This window comes from Thunnus maccoyii, chromosome 5 (assembly GCF_910596095.1).
Source record: "Thunnus maccoyii chromosome 5, fThuMac1.1, whole genome shotgun sequence".
In the NCBI taxonomy this organism is placed as follows: Eukaryota; Metazoa; Chordata; class Actinopteri; order Scombriformes; family Scombridae; genus Thunnus; species Thunnus maccoyii.
Genome location: NC_056537.1, coordinates 25,071,536 through 25,087,749, shown reverse-complemented (window position 1 = coordinate 25,087,749; position 16,214 = coordinate 25,071,536). Strand labels below are relative to the sequence as shown.

The 16,214-nt window shown below is 44.6% G+C and overlaps 1 protein-coding gene across 2 annotated transcripts in view; it reads right to left on the bottom strand.

The window, feature by feature from the left end:
* Window positions 1–16,214, bottom strand: part of hipk2 (homeodomain interacting protein kinase 2) — a 71,703-nt gene that overhangs the window by 11,821 nt on the left and 43,668 nt on the right. For both annotated transcript variants that reach the window (XM_042412153.1, XM_042412154.1), the window contains exons 3-9: window positions 10,160–10,283; window positions 9,343–9,462; window positions 7,815–7,901; window positions 4,111–4,295; window positions 3,816–3,978; window positions 1,454–1,679; window positions 632–753 (exon numbers count right to left, since the gene is read on the bottom strand). In XM_042412153.1, coding sequence (XP_042268087.1) covers window positions 632–753; window positions 1,454–1,679; window positions 3,816–3,978; window positions 4,111–4,295; window positions 7,815–7,901; window positions 9,343–9,462; window positions 10,160–10,283 — 1,027 coding nt within the window. The remainder of the gene's footprint in view (window positions 1–631; window positions 754–1,453; window positions 1,680–3,815; window positions 3,979–4,110; window positions 4,296–7,814; window positions 7,902–9,342; window positions 9,463–10,159; window positions 10,284–16,214) is intronic.

Below are 16,214 nucleotides of genomic sequence, written 5' to 3'. Positions count from 1 at the left end.
ATAAGGGAGCGCTTCAAACTCCCTGGATTCTCAGGGATATTTAAAGCCTTCATGGAAATTTCCATAGGGAAAGAGGTGGTGTGGCGATGGAAGTGGTCTACGGTGTGTATGTGTGTGTGTGTGCGTCTGTGTGTGTGTGTGTGTGTGCCAAGAGAGTGATGCACAGTCACTCTCTGTTACTTCCAACAACTGTATATTAGCAGCTAAAGTTCTGGCTCCACTGTGCAGGCTGCAGTGAAGGCCTTCTCTGTGTGAAAGGCTCTTGCCTTTGTGTGCATCAGACCGTGGCAGCCTCAGCCTCCAGGAGAGCGGGGCAGCAGAGAGAGAGCGGGGCGAGGGGGAGAGAGGAAGAGGAGAGAGAGAGAGAGAGAGCCAGGGAGCAATGCACAGGAGAGCTTGGCCTGAATGCGCTCAGGAAAAAACAGCTGCCAGCAGGGGCAGGGTCACGAACATTGAGTGATTTCCAGCCTCCATCGATAGATACTATTCTTAGTGAAGGCTTAAAAAACAAGGGATGCAGAGAGGTTTTTTTTTTTTTTTCATTTGAGCAGTTTGGAAATGTTTTTAACAGGCACTATTACTGTTAAGACCCCAAAACTATACTAGGTCCATCTCTGTGATATCTTCCTACCTGTGTAAGAAGTCCAGGTTGGATCTGCAGAGGCTGGGCACCAGGGGCCTGCGTCACTATGGGAACAGCATTCTCCATCCGCACAGAGTAACTGGTGTGCTTGGAAGGGGACGCCTGCAGCCCTGTGCACAAATAAAGGACATGCACAGAGAATATCAACAAATAAACCCTCCACATCTGTCACCTCATACACAATCATGCTATCAGCAAAATTAAGAGCGAGAGATCAGATAACGTGTTATATATGCCCACTGATTTATCTGTATTCAACAGATGTCTGCCATGTTCGAATATAGCAACCCTGCTTACAAAAACAGTAGTCATGGCAGTAGTGTAAAAAACAGCTTCTAATAATGGATTTTTCATCAATTCCACAGAAAGAATAAATAGAGAAATAAAATAATGCCTTAGAGCTCTTCTGCCTTCCCAGTGCAAACACAGAGGAGACAAAAGGGGTGAGTAAGCATTACACAAAGATATTAAATTTCTTTTCAAATGATTAATTTCCTCATCAAGTTATCATTGGATCACTGTTTGTAGATTACGATTGACACTGCCTGTGGGGTGCTAGGCTGAGCTGCAAAACAAAAAGACAGCAAAAGAAGAGGACTTTATGTGCACAGACAGAACTAAAACTGAGTCTTAGAACTAGTGCAGCTCTTAAGCTTTGACTGATTTACATTTTTATTATGTTTTATCTACATATCACAGCCTGTTCTACTGCAGGTGCTCTTAGCTGAGATTTCATGTTTTCCCCATATGACCACGGATCTCACCCTATCCATCTGTGCTAATGCATTCTGTCTGGTAAGACCTCCTTACCTTGGAAGCCAGGAGGGCAGACAATGAGCGCCTGCTGGAAGGGGTCGGGCCGGGCAGCGCAGAGCTGAGGAGCCCCCGGCTGCAGAGGCATGCTCCTTTGGGCCACAGCTGCCATGGAGGCAGCGGAGGGCTGGTAGAGTGCAGATTGGTAGTTTAGTATGGAGACATCAGGACTTGCAAAGGAAAGGGTGGCATTGTTGGTGGAGGAGGGAGCCAGGTTGGTGGCCTAAAGGAATGATGGGACCAAAATAAAAAAACAAAACAAAACATGAGAGTGGAGGTACTGATGGGAATGACAGGGAAGTGGAAATGCTGCAGGGTGGAGAGGTTGAAAAACAGACATTGTAAAAAAAAAACAACCCAAACAAACAGAAATTAACAATATTTTAACAAAACTAAACACATACAAATGCAAAACAACCAGCAGATCAAGAGAAGATGGATAGCTGGGCATCTGACATTGATGAAAGCTGATGGAAGAATGAGGAAATTGGACGAATGATTCGAACGTTTCTTAAAATATGCAGACTGTTGATTTGATTAATTAGAGGGAGAGAAAGAATGAGGTGCAATCAATGCTACAATTCTTAGAATAATCAACCATCAATGAGCAAAATGCCACCAGAGCACATTTAGATTGAGATGTGATTTTGTACCACTTGCAGCATTTACTGGCCCACGAGCCTTACTTTTTTAAACCAGAATAATGTGCTGGAAATGTATACTGTCCTTATAGTGTCTATAAATATACTGGACATGAATTTAGCGATGCTTTATATGTCTCAGTACACTGTTTTGCAACAATAAACCACACACCATCATAAACATCTCCCTAATTATCACACTTAAATGAGTGATGAATTCCTAAAGTCAGTTTAAATAAAAATGTTACAGAATCATAATGAGCCAACATAATGAGCTGCTGCAAAATTTGACATTTCATGTCACAGCTTCACTATCTATCCCCCAAATCAATATGCCTGACCGGAGTAATATTTCACAGCCAACAGTCACTCTATAATTATGTAAGCTTAGGTAACTCCAGCATGTCCTGACCATTAATAAGACATGTGGAATACTAAGACTGCCTGGGAACATCCTAGATACAAACAAATGCTTTTAAGAGACACCGTTTGCTCAGCTTGTAAGTAGTATTCGCTCCATGAGACACTGTCTAATTTTAGCGCTTTCATTAAGCGTACATAGGGGCGGAGGGAAATACAGAGACAGCGCTTTCATTTTTCATTTGCTCTCTTTAGCGTGTTCGATGAACACCAGGGGAGGGAACATAATCAATATGGCACTGTGGCATTCATCATAAACAAGCACGGAAGCAGCAAAATACAAACCAAAGATGCATTCCTGCTTTGCAAATGAATCGAGCTGAATAAATCACTAACTTAAGTCTGTCTATATGCCCTGAGAGCCGGGCGCAGAAAAGACAAGCTGAGGGAATGTTAATCCATTTAAATCACAGCAAGATGGGGTTTTTGTCGCATGCTACACAGTGTGAGCTGGCTCGATATAGTTGATGATAAAGAACTCTGTTTACTAAAGAGAGGGGTGGGGGGAGAGCAGGAGTTTGTAACTAAGCACAATGTGGAAAACCTTGCAACCCGACGCTCGGTGATTCCGGCAGAAGCCAAAAGTCAGCAGTTTCGATTCACAGACTGTATGGGAACGAAGCGGTAAAGCACCACAGGCTCAACCCAGAGAAATGGAAGGAAAGAGGAGAAGACAGAGGAGGACAGGAGTGAGAGGAGGGAAAAAGAGAGGAAGCCTGGTAAAGGGATTCTTAAGGCCTGAAAGCCCCAGAATGCAAGGCAAGCAGGAAGTGGGGCTTGTCATGTGTGTAATCAGCACTTTGTGACAATCCCACAGGACCTGGGGCACAGACAGAAATGCAGGCAGACAGATATACATGCACCAAGGCAGAAAGGCAGCCCAGTAAGCATGGAAACGTGCAGACAGACAGGCAGAGCAGACAGAGAAAAACAAGCATCCGCTCTCAAGCTGCTAAGCTACTGGCAGTTGAGTGTTTAGAAAACAATTATTTGGATAAGAAAGCATTAGACTGGCTATGTAAGCAAGCTGCATCTTTAATATTTTAGCTTGAATGGCTTGGCTTCATTATCCGTTGTCTTCAATATACATATACTTACATATCCTGTTTATGCAGTATTTTATTAATGCACATTCTAAACTGTACCATATGCTCATAATTTATTTTAGAGCCTATATGCACTCTTCTTTTTTTTTGTTTATTACATTTTTGTCCTTTAATCTATTAAACATGTATTGAAATATAAGTTGGAAATGCAGTAAACAACAGCGTAACTATTTGACATACTTTTATATTTACCTGGCTGTGCACAGTGTTGAGCTGGTTGTTGAAGGTCATGGTGAGGTTGGTGGAGGTGCTGGGGGCCACATGGGTGATAAAGGGTGTCTTGCTCTGGTTGACTGTGTCGTACATGTTGACACGACGCTTACAGATCTCCATGTTTTGGAAGCACGACTTCACGCTACAGCAGGGACAGAGAGTGAGGGAGAAGGAATGAGCAGTGTGTCATACCGTCTGACAGTGGCAGATGTTACTTCACCGTTCGAAATGAGAATTATGTAAACAACAACAACAGGGCCTGTTGAGCTCGTACTGTGTGCTGTGCGGGAAATCGAGGAGATGTGACATGGTAACAAAGGGGTGGTTGAGCGTTTCAATAGGGGTGATCCTCTTGTCTGCGTCGATGGTCAGCATCTTGGTTAACAAGTCGATGAACTCCCTCCTGTCTGCCTTCTCTGCCAGCATGTCGCTCCCCTCCAGATCTGACGTCATGTTCACCTGGAGGCATGAAACCAACACACAAATTTCAAATATTTCTTCAACGCCTGATTGAGTATTCAAGGTCTCTGCAGACGACAGAGAAAAATCTCTCCCTCAGCTTATTCCCATAGAGAGACCTATTAATACTCACAAGGCCTCATCAGTTAGGGTGTCAGTCTGTGTGTCACAGAGCCCAGTGATAACCTTGCACCTTAGTGACATTATAAACATTTGCACTGGTATTCATAGCAACACTTGAAATATCTCCTGGCGCCTCCGCTGAGATTTTTATCTATTCCTGAGATGTGAAAACAAACAAAAAACATGAACCCAATAAATGCTGCCATTGGCTAGTCATTAAAAAAAAACCCTCCACAAAGGACACCATTTTGTGAGTGCCTCTGAAAAAGCTGACATGAGAGAGAGAGAGAGAACTTAACCTAAATATGTTCTGAGGCAATTCTGGGAAGCTGCCTTGGAACATCGTGTTGCTTCATCTGTATTAAGCATTGCGGCTTAGGTTGTGGATAAATACTGGGCAGAGCGGCAGATTTCTGCACTAATGGAAAGCTACGCAGCGAACATGAATTGATTTGTTAGACAGGAGGCTGAACCTGGGGTTTGTGTCCACTTTTAAGGTTGTCATGCGGGGTGAGGAACGAGGGGAGTGGGACGAGGTCATGATATAGCTAGTCTGGGTTTAAGCCAACGAGCAGATTGTCAGTCAGTGCGAAGACAGAGACAGGCATAGAGGCAACAGACAGGCAGCCTTGTTTACTGTGACTGCCATGCAGAGGTAGCAGGCCTGTTTTTCATAAAGACGCAGCGCTTATCTGTAGGCCTGCTCCAGGGGCTATCAGATGTGCTGCCAGTCAACACTGCAAATCTGATTCAAATCTCTTTCTCTATGCAGGTTATTCAGACTCTGTAACCATTCCTCTCTGCTTGCCATCTCTACTGGCTGTGATAAAGGAATAATCTGCAGAATGAGGTGAGAAATAATCACATTGTCCTCTGCTTGTGGAAGAGATGACTTTGGGAAATGTACACAGTTTGGTTGCACATGCATAGCAGCTGGGATTCGGCTGAGGCGTGCCGCAATAATCACACTAAATAAGAAGAAGCTCAGAGGAAAAAGAAGGTTGCTATCATCCATTGAAATGAAAATATGTCAATTTATTCGATAGAAAAGATATTTTCATACTTCATTTTCTTTCAATAGCAGCAAACGACAACGTTTAACGTTTTCAAATCTTGAATAAAAATGAAAATGGTCAGTCAAAAACATACAGACGAAGGGCTTCAACTAACGTGGTCAGCCTTGCGTGTCTTGCATGTCAACGGCTGTTTGTGGAGGCACATCTGTGTCGTGAGGAGCACTGACATGCCACTCTGGAGTAAGGGCAGGGATGGCAGATGTCGAGCAGTGGGACAGATTGGGCTACGCCTCAGGAGATGTGGAGCTAGGCATGCAGGATGCGATCCTGTCTTCTACACTGCCTGACGACATGCGCAGATTTGCCCATAAACTTTGCTTCTCAGTAGGAGAGGTAGTAGAAGACAGGAGAAATGAATTTGTAAGGGCATGTAATAAAAGAAAGATAAGGTGAAGACCCTGTTGAACACCATTCTAATTCACCTCTGCTCCTCCTGCCATGTCTTCACTCCTATCAACAACAGAGATATTGAAGGTCTGCAGATCAAAGTGAATCCATTTCCTAGCAGTTCCGGACTTTCTTCCATCTACATCAGGCCTCTAGCTGGGCTCGGCATTTGCTATAAGTCGGTCTCTGATTTACTTAAATTAGATATACTTGTGACTAAAGCCTCCCCACATTTCCCACGACTGAAAGGAGGTTCATTATCTCTTCCTGGCACCCTGCCCTCTGTCTTTCAGGGCCTTCAGCTATATCATCCATTATACACATAGAGACAGATGTCCACAACACTGACTTGTTTATACGGTTGGGATAGTGAGATGGGGCAAAATAGGCAGTTTTCTCCTACATTAAGCTTGTGCAGCTCTGCTGTATCTCCTCTGTGTTTTTGTAGTAAGCTGAGTCTAGCTGCAACAGTGAGAGGAAGACAGGACAGAGAGCTTGAAGCATAGGAGACAGAGATGACCCTGGGGATATCATACCAGTGCAGGTTGGTTTCATTAAACTCAGTGCTGCATGTGTGTGTGTGTGTGTGTGTGTGTGTGTGTGTGTGTTTGTGTGTGTGTGCGCTAACTGTAAATTCAACAAGCCCAGGCAGCGATACTATCTTGTCCTACCCGACATGTTATTCCAGACAGGCCTGACAGCGGCCCTGGGCGCTAGTGGACAACCGTAATTGTCTCCATCACTTAAGTAGCTACATGTGTTGAGTATCCACATGGACAGTTTCCAGAGGCTGCTGCTGCTGGTTATACACCAAGATGACCATATTCCAAAGGAAATAATTCACCTGCTTAACTTATCTCTTGGCTAGTCATTATCAGAGGCAGGATCGAGTAGCATGACGACAAGAGAGTACTGTCAGAGATCGGAAGGGCCTGGGAAAAACATTGTAATTTTCCATTCTCGCTGCCTTATCTGCCAGCAAAACCAGTACTTGGCTAAGCGAGGGTGAACCAAACAACACTTACTATCATCTCACTGTCAGGCACGTCCTATCAAAATGTCATGGCTACATGTGAACTTTCCCACCGTGGAGAGATGAATTCACCCTGAGTCATAGAGAAAAGTGACATTAAACATAGCTGTGCTCAGCCGCTGTGATTTTCCATACATAAGTCTGCTATACATATAAGTCACTTGCTGGTGTTACACAAGATCTCCTAAATAAACAGATTCCCACAGGTGACATGCAGGGCTGCAGGCAGAGAGGGGCTAACCAGCAGAGTTACGCATGCAGTCACAACATGATGGGTCCTGCTAAGACGGTCTGTATAACTGGTTGGGACCAGTGTGTGTGTGCGTGCGTGTGTGTGTGCATGTGTGTGTGTGTGTGTGTGTGTGTGTGTCTGTAAGGGTAAGACAGGGAGAGAAGACAGTATTTTGTGTTCATGCCCTGTACATGCTTACATGTTCTGCAGATGTACAAAGTGAAGACATAGCCACAACACTCACTCCAGCTTAAATAGCTTTCAAGAAAGCAAACTGCACATATCAAACACATTAACCAGCCTCACCACATGTTCAGCTCGAATGTCTGTAAGTTATTAGATAGCGGTTAAGCAAAATGAAGAGCAGAAGCAGAGTTGAGGAGGGGTTTTCAATGAACAGATGTTTTCATTTCACTCTGTAAAGTCCTATATAACAACAGAGCTACAAAGCACCTGGAGATCAGGCCCTGGCAGGATAAATATTTTAAAGGACTTCAAATATTTGATAGATAATTCTTGAGCTGTGATGGATCAAACTGACCCGGGACCTGAATAGTCCCATCAGTTGGATGTGAGTGCAGGAGAAGACAGAGCAAAAGCAAATAATACATCTATTGTCCGGTCGTGTGAAGAGAGGAGTTGTGCTTTGTGATACTGAAACGACATACCTGCGCCATATCATCCAAACAGTTGAAGATGTACTTGCGAGCCTCCTTGGACTTGATCCCCGTTTCACCCTCGTGGTCCTCTGGAGTCTGTGGGAGACAAAAAGCAGATGTTCCTCTCAAATCCCATCACACTTCCCCTCTGGAAACTCACTATTTACATTTGGCTCATTACAGCCTCTTGTTGTTGATGTGCAGCAGGACTCAGCTTGCCCTCTGAGCAACCCTGGGGTAGCACACAAACACTCATCTAACAGCCAGGAGAGATGGGGAGACTTCATGTGGAGGAACAAACTATATCACACGAACACTGAGACAATATACAGAACATACCCTGCACTAAACACACTCAACTAAAATGTACATATGGACATTCACACGTTTCTGAACCACATGGCAATGCACAGTATACACGTATGTGATCATCTCTTTCAAAGGATGAAAATTTACACAAAACTGATCTGTGTTGACTATAGAAACCTCCTGACTGAACACATGATATTTTTAATTACAGTCAGCAAAGCAACGCAGCTGCTGTTACGTGGAAACACATGGCAAGGTCGAATTAAAGCTGAGCAATCACTCTTACAGACTCTTCCCATTTGTCTGTGTGTCTCTAAGAGTGGAAAAAAAAAAGTGGTCAGGACTGCCTTGATATTTGATTTTCCACATACCGTAAATGCTAAAAAATCATGAGGAGTTACAGCAGTGGTGTCAAGTGCAAGCTAATCTGTCTGTGTCTTCCCTACAATGCCGCTGTCAGCTTTTGTCTCGTGGAACTCAGAAACATCCGTTTTTTAAACTGACAACAGTGTCAGTTTTAAAAGGGCCTCATAAGCACAATTACAATTTTTCAAGGAGAACTGGGAAATTATTACATTTGAGTAAAAACATGCGCAACTTTTACCTGCCAACTGCTAAAAGCCCATGGGCAGCTGTTTGACATGAAAACATGTACTCTATGTACTCTAAAGACCAATCATCATCAGTTTTTGTCAGTGTGGTATGTTGCTGGGATTCATAAGAAACAAATGAACCACAGATCACTCCTAGGCACAGGCGGTGCAGACATGGTAAAAATATCACCATACCCTGCAGAGATGGATCAGTATTTGCAGCTCGATACAGTCAAGAACTCTATGTACACATTCACTGTGTGGCACACTAAAAGTTCAACTTGAGTTAATGAGGGTACAAAAGAAAGGAGTGGATCTCCTTATTGAGTGGCCTACATAAAGTGGGAGGGGGTTAGAGCAGATACCCTCTGAGCTGGATACACCAGGCTGGGTTTCCATTTGCCAAATCCTCTCACACAGATCCATTTTGTTCTCATAACCCTCTCCCTTTGTTTATAGCCAGAAACAGGACTATCAATGCCTCACACAGCGCAGCCAGAGTTTCTGGAATGTTAATGGAAGCTTTTTCTGGCAAAGATTTTGCTCGTGAGATATATCACTTGCTCCTAGAAGGATGTTCTTGATGTTACCAGTTTGTGCAATATGTGCATGCATCTACATCATTCCAGGTGTACCTTAAGTCTCCAAAGAGGATAGGTGGAGTCGGGGTCTCTGTTGAAGAACCTAGTGGTTTTTGTCCCCGCACTCAACAGATACTCTGCCGGCAGACCCTGTGTCTGTGAGATGTACCGGATCTGCAAGACAGAAGATGAAAAATGCATTTGAGACTTTTCACATCATGTGCATGATTGGACCATAAGCTTCATTTAATTGGGAAGCACTGTGAATCTTTACTGCTGATGACAAAAAAGGCTAAAACTTTAGGATGAATGTTCTTTTTGGCGGTTTGAAAATCTAGGGTGACATTAACTACTCCAGACTTATCTGGCTGAACAATGACTAGCACCCAAAGCTCAGCTCAAGAGTCTAAGATTGATTTGAGACTTGTAAATGAGACACTTTGCCAAGTTTTTGGGTTTGTGAAAAATCAGGCAAGCTTGTTCGGTGATGGAGCACAACTTGCTCAAGGTTTTCCCACTGAGCCTCGTCTGACTGATAGAGAGAGGGGAACTCGGCAATGTCTTGCTCTGGAGCACAGGGGCTGCGCTAATTGGACAAGTGGCTCTGTGGCATCTGTTCAGATAAACAGGGAGGCTGCGCAAGAATCATCAGGGGCTGTCAGGGGGATTGGAGAACCACCCCACCCTCCCAAACATACTCATGAGCACACACTAACAGAGAAAGAACACACAAATGCACACACATTAACGCAACTGTACAGACAATTATGAACACAGATTTATGGGTACGCTAGAACCCAAAGACGGAGTCACAAGTCGCTTAGAGGTCAGGCGACAGTTTAAAAGGGTTCAAGCAATCATGATGTGTTACCTGGTCGTACTCCGAGGCTCCAGGGTACAGGGGCCAACCAAGGAAGAGCTCAGCTATCACACAGCCGAGGGACCACATGTCTATAGCTTCACAGAACGGCAGGCCCAGGATGATTTCAGGAGCTCTGAGGAGAGAGAAACACATCATATTTGTTAGAAATCAGACAACAAAAAGACCAACAGGTGAGGGTCTGAACACTCTCTTTCCTTTTACAATGTGTTAAATGGATCAGACCACACAGTGCTATAATGGGACTCTTCCGTGACTGACAAAAGACACTGAATTTCAGACATAACTGTGACATGACTACAATGACATGTACACTATCTGCGAAAGAGTGAGAGGAGCTTATTTTCACACTTCATATGAGCTCATGGAGAGCTGCCCAGTATAGTAAGCGCAGGTAAGAAGAGGAAATAATCTATGCTGCATATGTACGTAGGAGTGAGCTGAAGACTGTCCATAAATTTTAGCATTGTTCCCAAAGCCGATGCGATTTAATTATACAACAACCACACACAAATTAGGTACACATTTTTGCACACAAACAGACATTGTTTTACAATTCGACACCAAGACAAAATTCAATTAACCTGCTATATCTGAAGGCTGTTAGTGTTATATTATCTTAACATTGATCACTCGATGCAGCCTTGGAAAAAAAGCTTGAGATTTATTTTCGCTGAAGTTGAATATCACTCGGTTTGGCAGTCTCCAAGGTGCCACCTTACAGATTACTGATTGATGACTATGCGGGAGCACCAATCACTGAGCCCCAATCTCTAGTGCCGGGTAGAGGCAGAAGGGTATGTTTACGCAGCTTCACGGTCCACAGCCACAAAGCAATGTGGAAGCAATTATGCCATGAAAAATAAAACCAACATAAATATTCTCTAGAGCATGTGACAAGCTTCATGTGGACTTTTAGTGGGCTACATTTGAGTTAATAATGTCGGTGCTTAATTCTCACGTTGGCTTTTCCCAGTTGTACACACACACACACACACACACATACACACATAAAGTGATACACAAAGAGACCATTTCAGTAGAAGAGGAGATAAATATCTATGATTAGATGAAAAAGAAGAAATATTGTTTCAATAATATGAGCAGCACTGCAGTCCCAAACAATTCCCAAATTTCATTCAACACGTTTTATGTCCTGTCAGAAAGACTAATACAGCTCCTGTGAGCGTACGTCTCTGATGGGGCTTAAAATAACCACGAAGACAGCGACTCTGCTCTTTAACAATCCAAAGCACTTTCAAGATGTTCTTGGGCTGTCATCTCCATAGGGGGAACTTTCTGGTCAAAGATCTTACCTATTGGTAAGATTTCGCCACTTCGCTCCAAGAGCATTGCAAAGTCTCCACTAAGAGAAAAACGCAGAGCCGCTGTACTATCGCTAACTTCAATCTAATCTGAACTGCAGAAGCTGCAACCCCCCTTTTATCAATTAATGACATATTAATAGCATGACACAGAAGATCACAGAAGCGTAAGGCTGATCTTGGAAAGTTTCTCGTTCACAGCCGAGTTCCCAGTGCTGATTGCCGTGGCCATGGTAACCATGATAATACCCCCCCCCCCCAAAGCTTAGGCGGGCTCTGGCAGGGTTTTGGTCATGGAGAGAGAAACGACAAGGGGGCCTGGCCTTGGACCCGCTGGAACTGTAGGTACCAGGGAAACAGAGAATGTGGAAAACAGCATGGGGGGACGCTATAGGACTTTATCGGCCTGTAGGGGGGCGCTGGGTGAGTGGTCCGAGGCCAGCTGGAGGGTTTGGAGGAGAATGAATGAACATACCTCACATACTTAAAAGCAAATTTCCAACTGTAGCCCCCTGCTCCCTATTCACTGCAAACTGACGCTTGGCGAAATGAAAAGAGGGCACAGGCCATTCATTGTATACTGAGCTATGGCTAATATATAGAGGCAGAAGACAATAAGAGGACAGACGATGAGATACTGCATAAGAAAAACAAAACAGGAACAGGCGGGAGGGAGTGAGAAAGGCAGAGACACAAATAAAGCAAATGAGGGGGAGCAGTGCTTCGCTCGGTGAAGAGCTCCTGTCACAGAAGGTGGTTATTGGGGTCTGGAGGGCAGCACTGGAACAGACACCAAGACAACACTCTAGCAACAGTATCTTAGGGCACCATTACTCACCAATACAAAGACACCTTCACACACAATGAGCCGAGACGTCTATCAAGAGGCTGCCAAAGAGGCATAAAGGAGCCTGCTAGGCGATTACAGAGGGAACAGCGAGGTCTACTGAAGGTATGAAAGAGAGGAGATGGACACCGGGACTTGGGTCAGGGTGATCCTCCTCTAACAGCCTGTTAGACTGGCTGGAGTTTGGGTAGCTGTGCACACATATGAACAGGTGTACCACCACACAGATAGGCAAGCATACTGAAAAGTACAGTTAAAACTACTAGGTGTGGTCTTCAAGGAGGTTGTGTGTCCCTTCTAGCAGTAGAAACTTGATAAGGAATTCAGAAGCACGTGCTCACATAAATACTCAACTAACCTTTATTGAGAAATGTTTTACAGTGTAAGTCAGTTTAAAATCTTCAGAAATCGTTATAAAATCACTTAATCATTTTGTTTCATGACATAAACTTCTTGACAAACACAGAACAATACGCATTTTGTGAAGATTGTGTCCTATTTATATATTCAAATGAACTGTTTGTACTTTCTTTGCTTATCATGCTGTCTGTGCAGAAGTTGATAACAGAAGCAGGCTGCACTCCGTCATCATCACAGCAATAGTGTTTTTTACATGCAATATTTTTTACGATATAATGAAACCAATATAGCAACCCAGCAGTTCTGTGGCACGATTCACACATTCCTGCACAAGAACACAAAAAATATACCCCCTTATTTGCATGAGTATGAGTTCTCCAAAAACCTCATTTGACAACCAAAAATATGCATGAGCCATTACAAGCTGCAAAAAGTGGAGGCTTTTTCTCACAATATGAGGCTGTTTTTTGACTCAGCTGCAAGGAAATTCTCCCCATCAAAATGTGTTGTGGAGATGAAAGCTGCAGGAAACCCTTTCATCAGATGGTCCTCCAGATCACTGCGACTCCAGCAGACACATGCATACTCAGACCACAGGACCTTCAACTTTCCCCTTTTTTTGCACAGACACTTTGACTGACTTCAAACACCAATTTAAATCAAGTTAGGTAATTCATTCCGCCTCACATATATCTATCTATCTATCTATCTATCTATCTGTCTGTCTGTCTGTCTGTCTGTCTGTCTCTCTCTCTCTCTCTCTCTCTCTCTCTCTCTCTCTCTCTCTCTCTCTCTCTCTCTCTCTCTCTAGATATATATATATATATATATATATATATATATACAGCCAGCTTCAGCAAAGCATTACATTTAGGAGTAATTAGTTGCTTGCTGTGTGTCATGACCACATGGACTCTGCCCCTCTGTGTAATGGTGAGATTTGCTATGTTGATGTTATGCTTGGATCCATTTCAGCTTGAACCTTCCTAGGTTATGCTCCACTGCTCTACTTAGACTGTTCTCATGGCTCCTCTGCCTTCTTTGCCTGCTCTCACTGAAAGCCTCTCCAGTTCAGCAAAAGACAGAGAGAGAGAAAGAGAGAGAGAGAGAGAGAGAGAGAGAGAGAGAGAGAGAGAGAGAGAGAGAGAGAGAGAGAGAGAGAGACAGAGCGAGAGAGAGAAGGGAAGGGAGGAAGGAAGAGAGGGAGTAACATCGTTGCTCATGATATGAAACCACAAATGCAAATGTACCCCTACCAATTCACCGCTGCCATTGCATGCAAAGCACCCCACAGCTGCTGCTGATGCAGGCCTTTCACTGTCAGTGATAAACAGCACACGCATCAGTGCAGCTCACAAACCTTGCTCCTTTCCTGTCCCCCTTTCCTGCCTAAAGTACTAGAGCACGAGGGATTGACAATTCATGCAGATGTGACCTTTCTTTTCAGTTTAGAGTCAGATGTAAAGTTGCCACATTTTTGGTTTTTGACTGTTTTCTAAATAGAGTTCTGTGGCATTTTAAGACTAAAGCCCTTAAACATAAAAAGGCAGAACAGTCTTAGTATGAACCAAAACAAAATTACTGTCTGTCAGTGTTTCTTTGTGGCTCAAAGAGTGAAAAACCACAGTCTTATCTACCCAACTGGTAGGCTTCAGACTTGAGGTGCTTGGATACACCATCTGAGCGTGCTACTTGCAGCTGACACTGATAATTTATCACCTTTTAAGCTGCACGCCACCTAGCTCATCTCAAGCTGGCATCAGACAGTGCCTCTCGGAGGGTGGTTGTGAGCTTCTCGGCGCAGACCATAGATGTCACATACAGTACAGACGGTGTGCAAACCACTGGCCAGCCAGAGGCTTTCTCCGGATTTCAATGGGCCCCAACTGCATGAGAAGCCTCAGTGTTCAGGCTAGTGACTGTGACAGCACTGGCCCTTGACAAAAGAAAGAGGGAGGGTGGGATCGAGGGAGAGAGAGAGACAGGGAGAGAGAGAGAGAGAGTCTGCATGCTGACATCCTCCCAGCTGGCCTGGTCATTGATGAGCCCCAGTCCCCTTGGGAGCCAGAGATGGCACGACTCATGAATGGAGTCTTTCTTCTGCCACCCCAGCCCACCCCTACACCTCAGCTCCTTCACCCACCCCCCTCTGCCAGCCCAGCCAACCCCTACACCTCACCCTTCACCATCCACCCCCTCCTTACCTCCCCTTTGCCAGCAAATCCCCCCTTTCAAACCCCTCAAACTAGGGCGCCGAGGCCAGGCTAGCACTCCCTCCCTGCTCGCCTGTCCACCCTCTGCTCTGTTGAACCGTGCCTGCGCTTGGCTGGCCTGCCAGCCCACACACACATAAACACACATGCGGACACACTCGCGCACACACACACACAGGCTGACATCACAGGCTGTGTGCATGTCAGGATGTATCCATCAGGCTGACCTTCCCTTAGCTTGGCTCCAGACGGGAGACTGATGTATCCCTGGAACCCTGCAGCATTTACACACACATAAATGCACAATGACACACACACGGGTCAGCCAGTCTATGGTAATGGGTATGATCTCTTTCCTTTCCATTTCAAAGACTACCATTGGTCATAATGTAACTATGTTTTATTCAATAGTCAGGCAGTAATAAGTGAAGAGCAGCATGTATGCTAGGGGTAAATAAGATCTTATGCTGGGGTATGTTGAGAGTACTTTTATGACATAGTGCTGGTTAGGGAGGGAGATAGCTGTCCGGTGCTAACAGGAAAAAGCACTTCATGAGAATAGAGCCCGCCATTAACTTTCCCCCCTCTATCTTCTTCTCGTCTTTCCCTTTCCTCCCTTCCTTTTGCCTCCTCCCCTCTCTCCATCCCACGCTTTGCCCTTGCCTAATGTAAAAGGCTCGGATTGGTGCTGTGAATGACTCCCTTCCTCCTCTGGGGTATTCATCTACATATTTATGCCCTCAAAGGTTCCTCCACAGCCTCTTTGAAGACGCACCATAGAGAAACACTTTTCTAGATGTATTGCATGGTGGTCGCTGACTGTGAAATCAATGTTCGGAGTTACATCCCCTGCCGTGCACCTGTGGCTCGCAGGAACCCGACCCAACCCAAGAAACACACACACACTCACACACACACACACACACATACACACATATACACTACATCTCCCCAACCACTCCGCCTGCTCTCATCACATCAGAAATTGCTGCATGATGCACAAGCCAGACATCGGATGCAACGATCATGTAAATGCACATTTATGCAGGCAGATATTATAGATGGCATTTGAATTTTGAGACTTGGGGCTCCAGGTGGTGGGGTGGAGAAAGGGAGGCTGGAGTCCTTGAGAAATGTTGTCTCACTCCCTTAGCAGGGGCGACATTCCTGTTGTTCAAGGTCCTGAAAACAGGCCTACCTCTCCCTTTCTCTTTTCTCACTCTCAGAAAAAGGCATACTGAAAGCGCTGACAAGGCTGGCACTGTTTTACCTGTTAAAGTATTAGTATTCCCTGTGGGTTG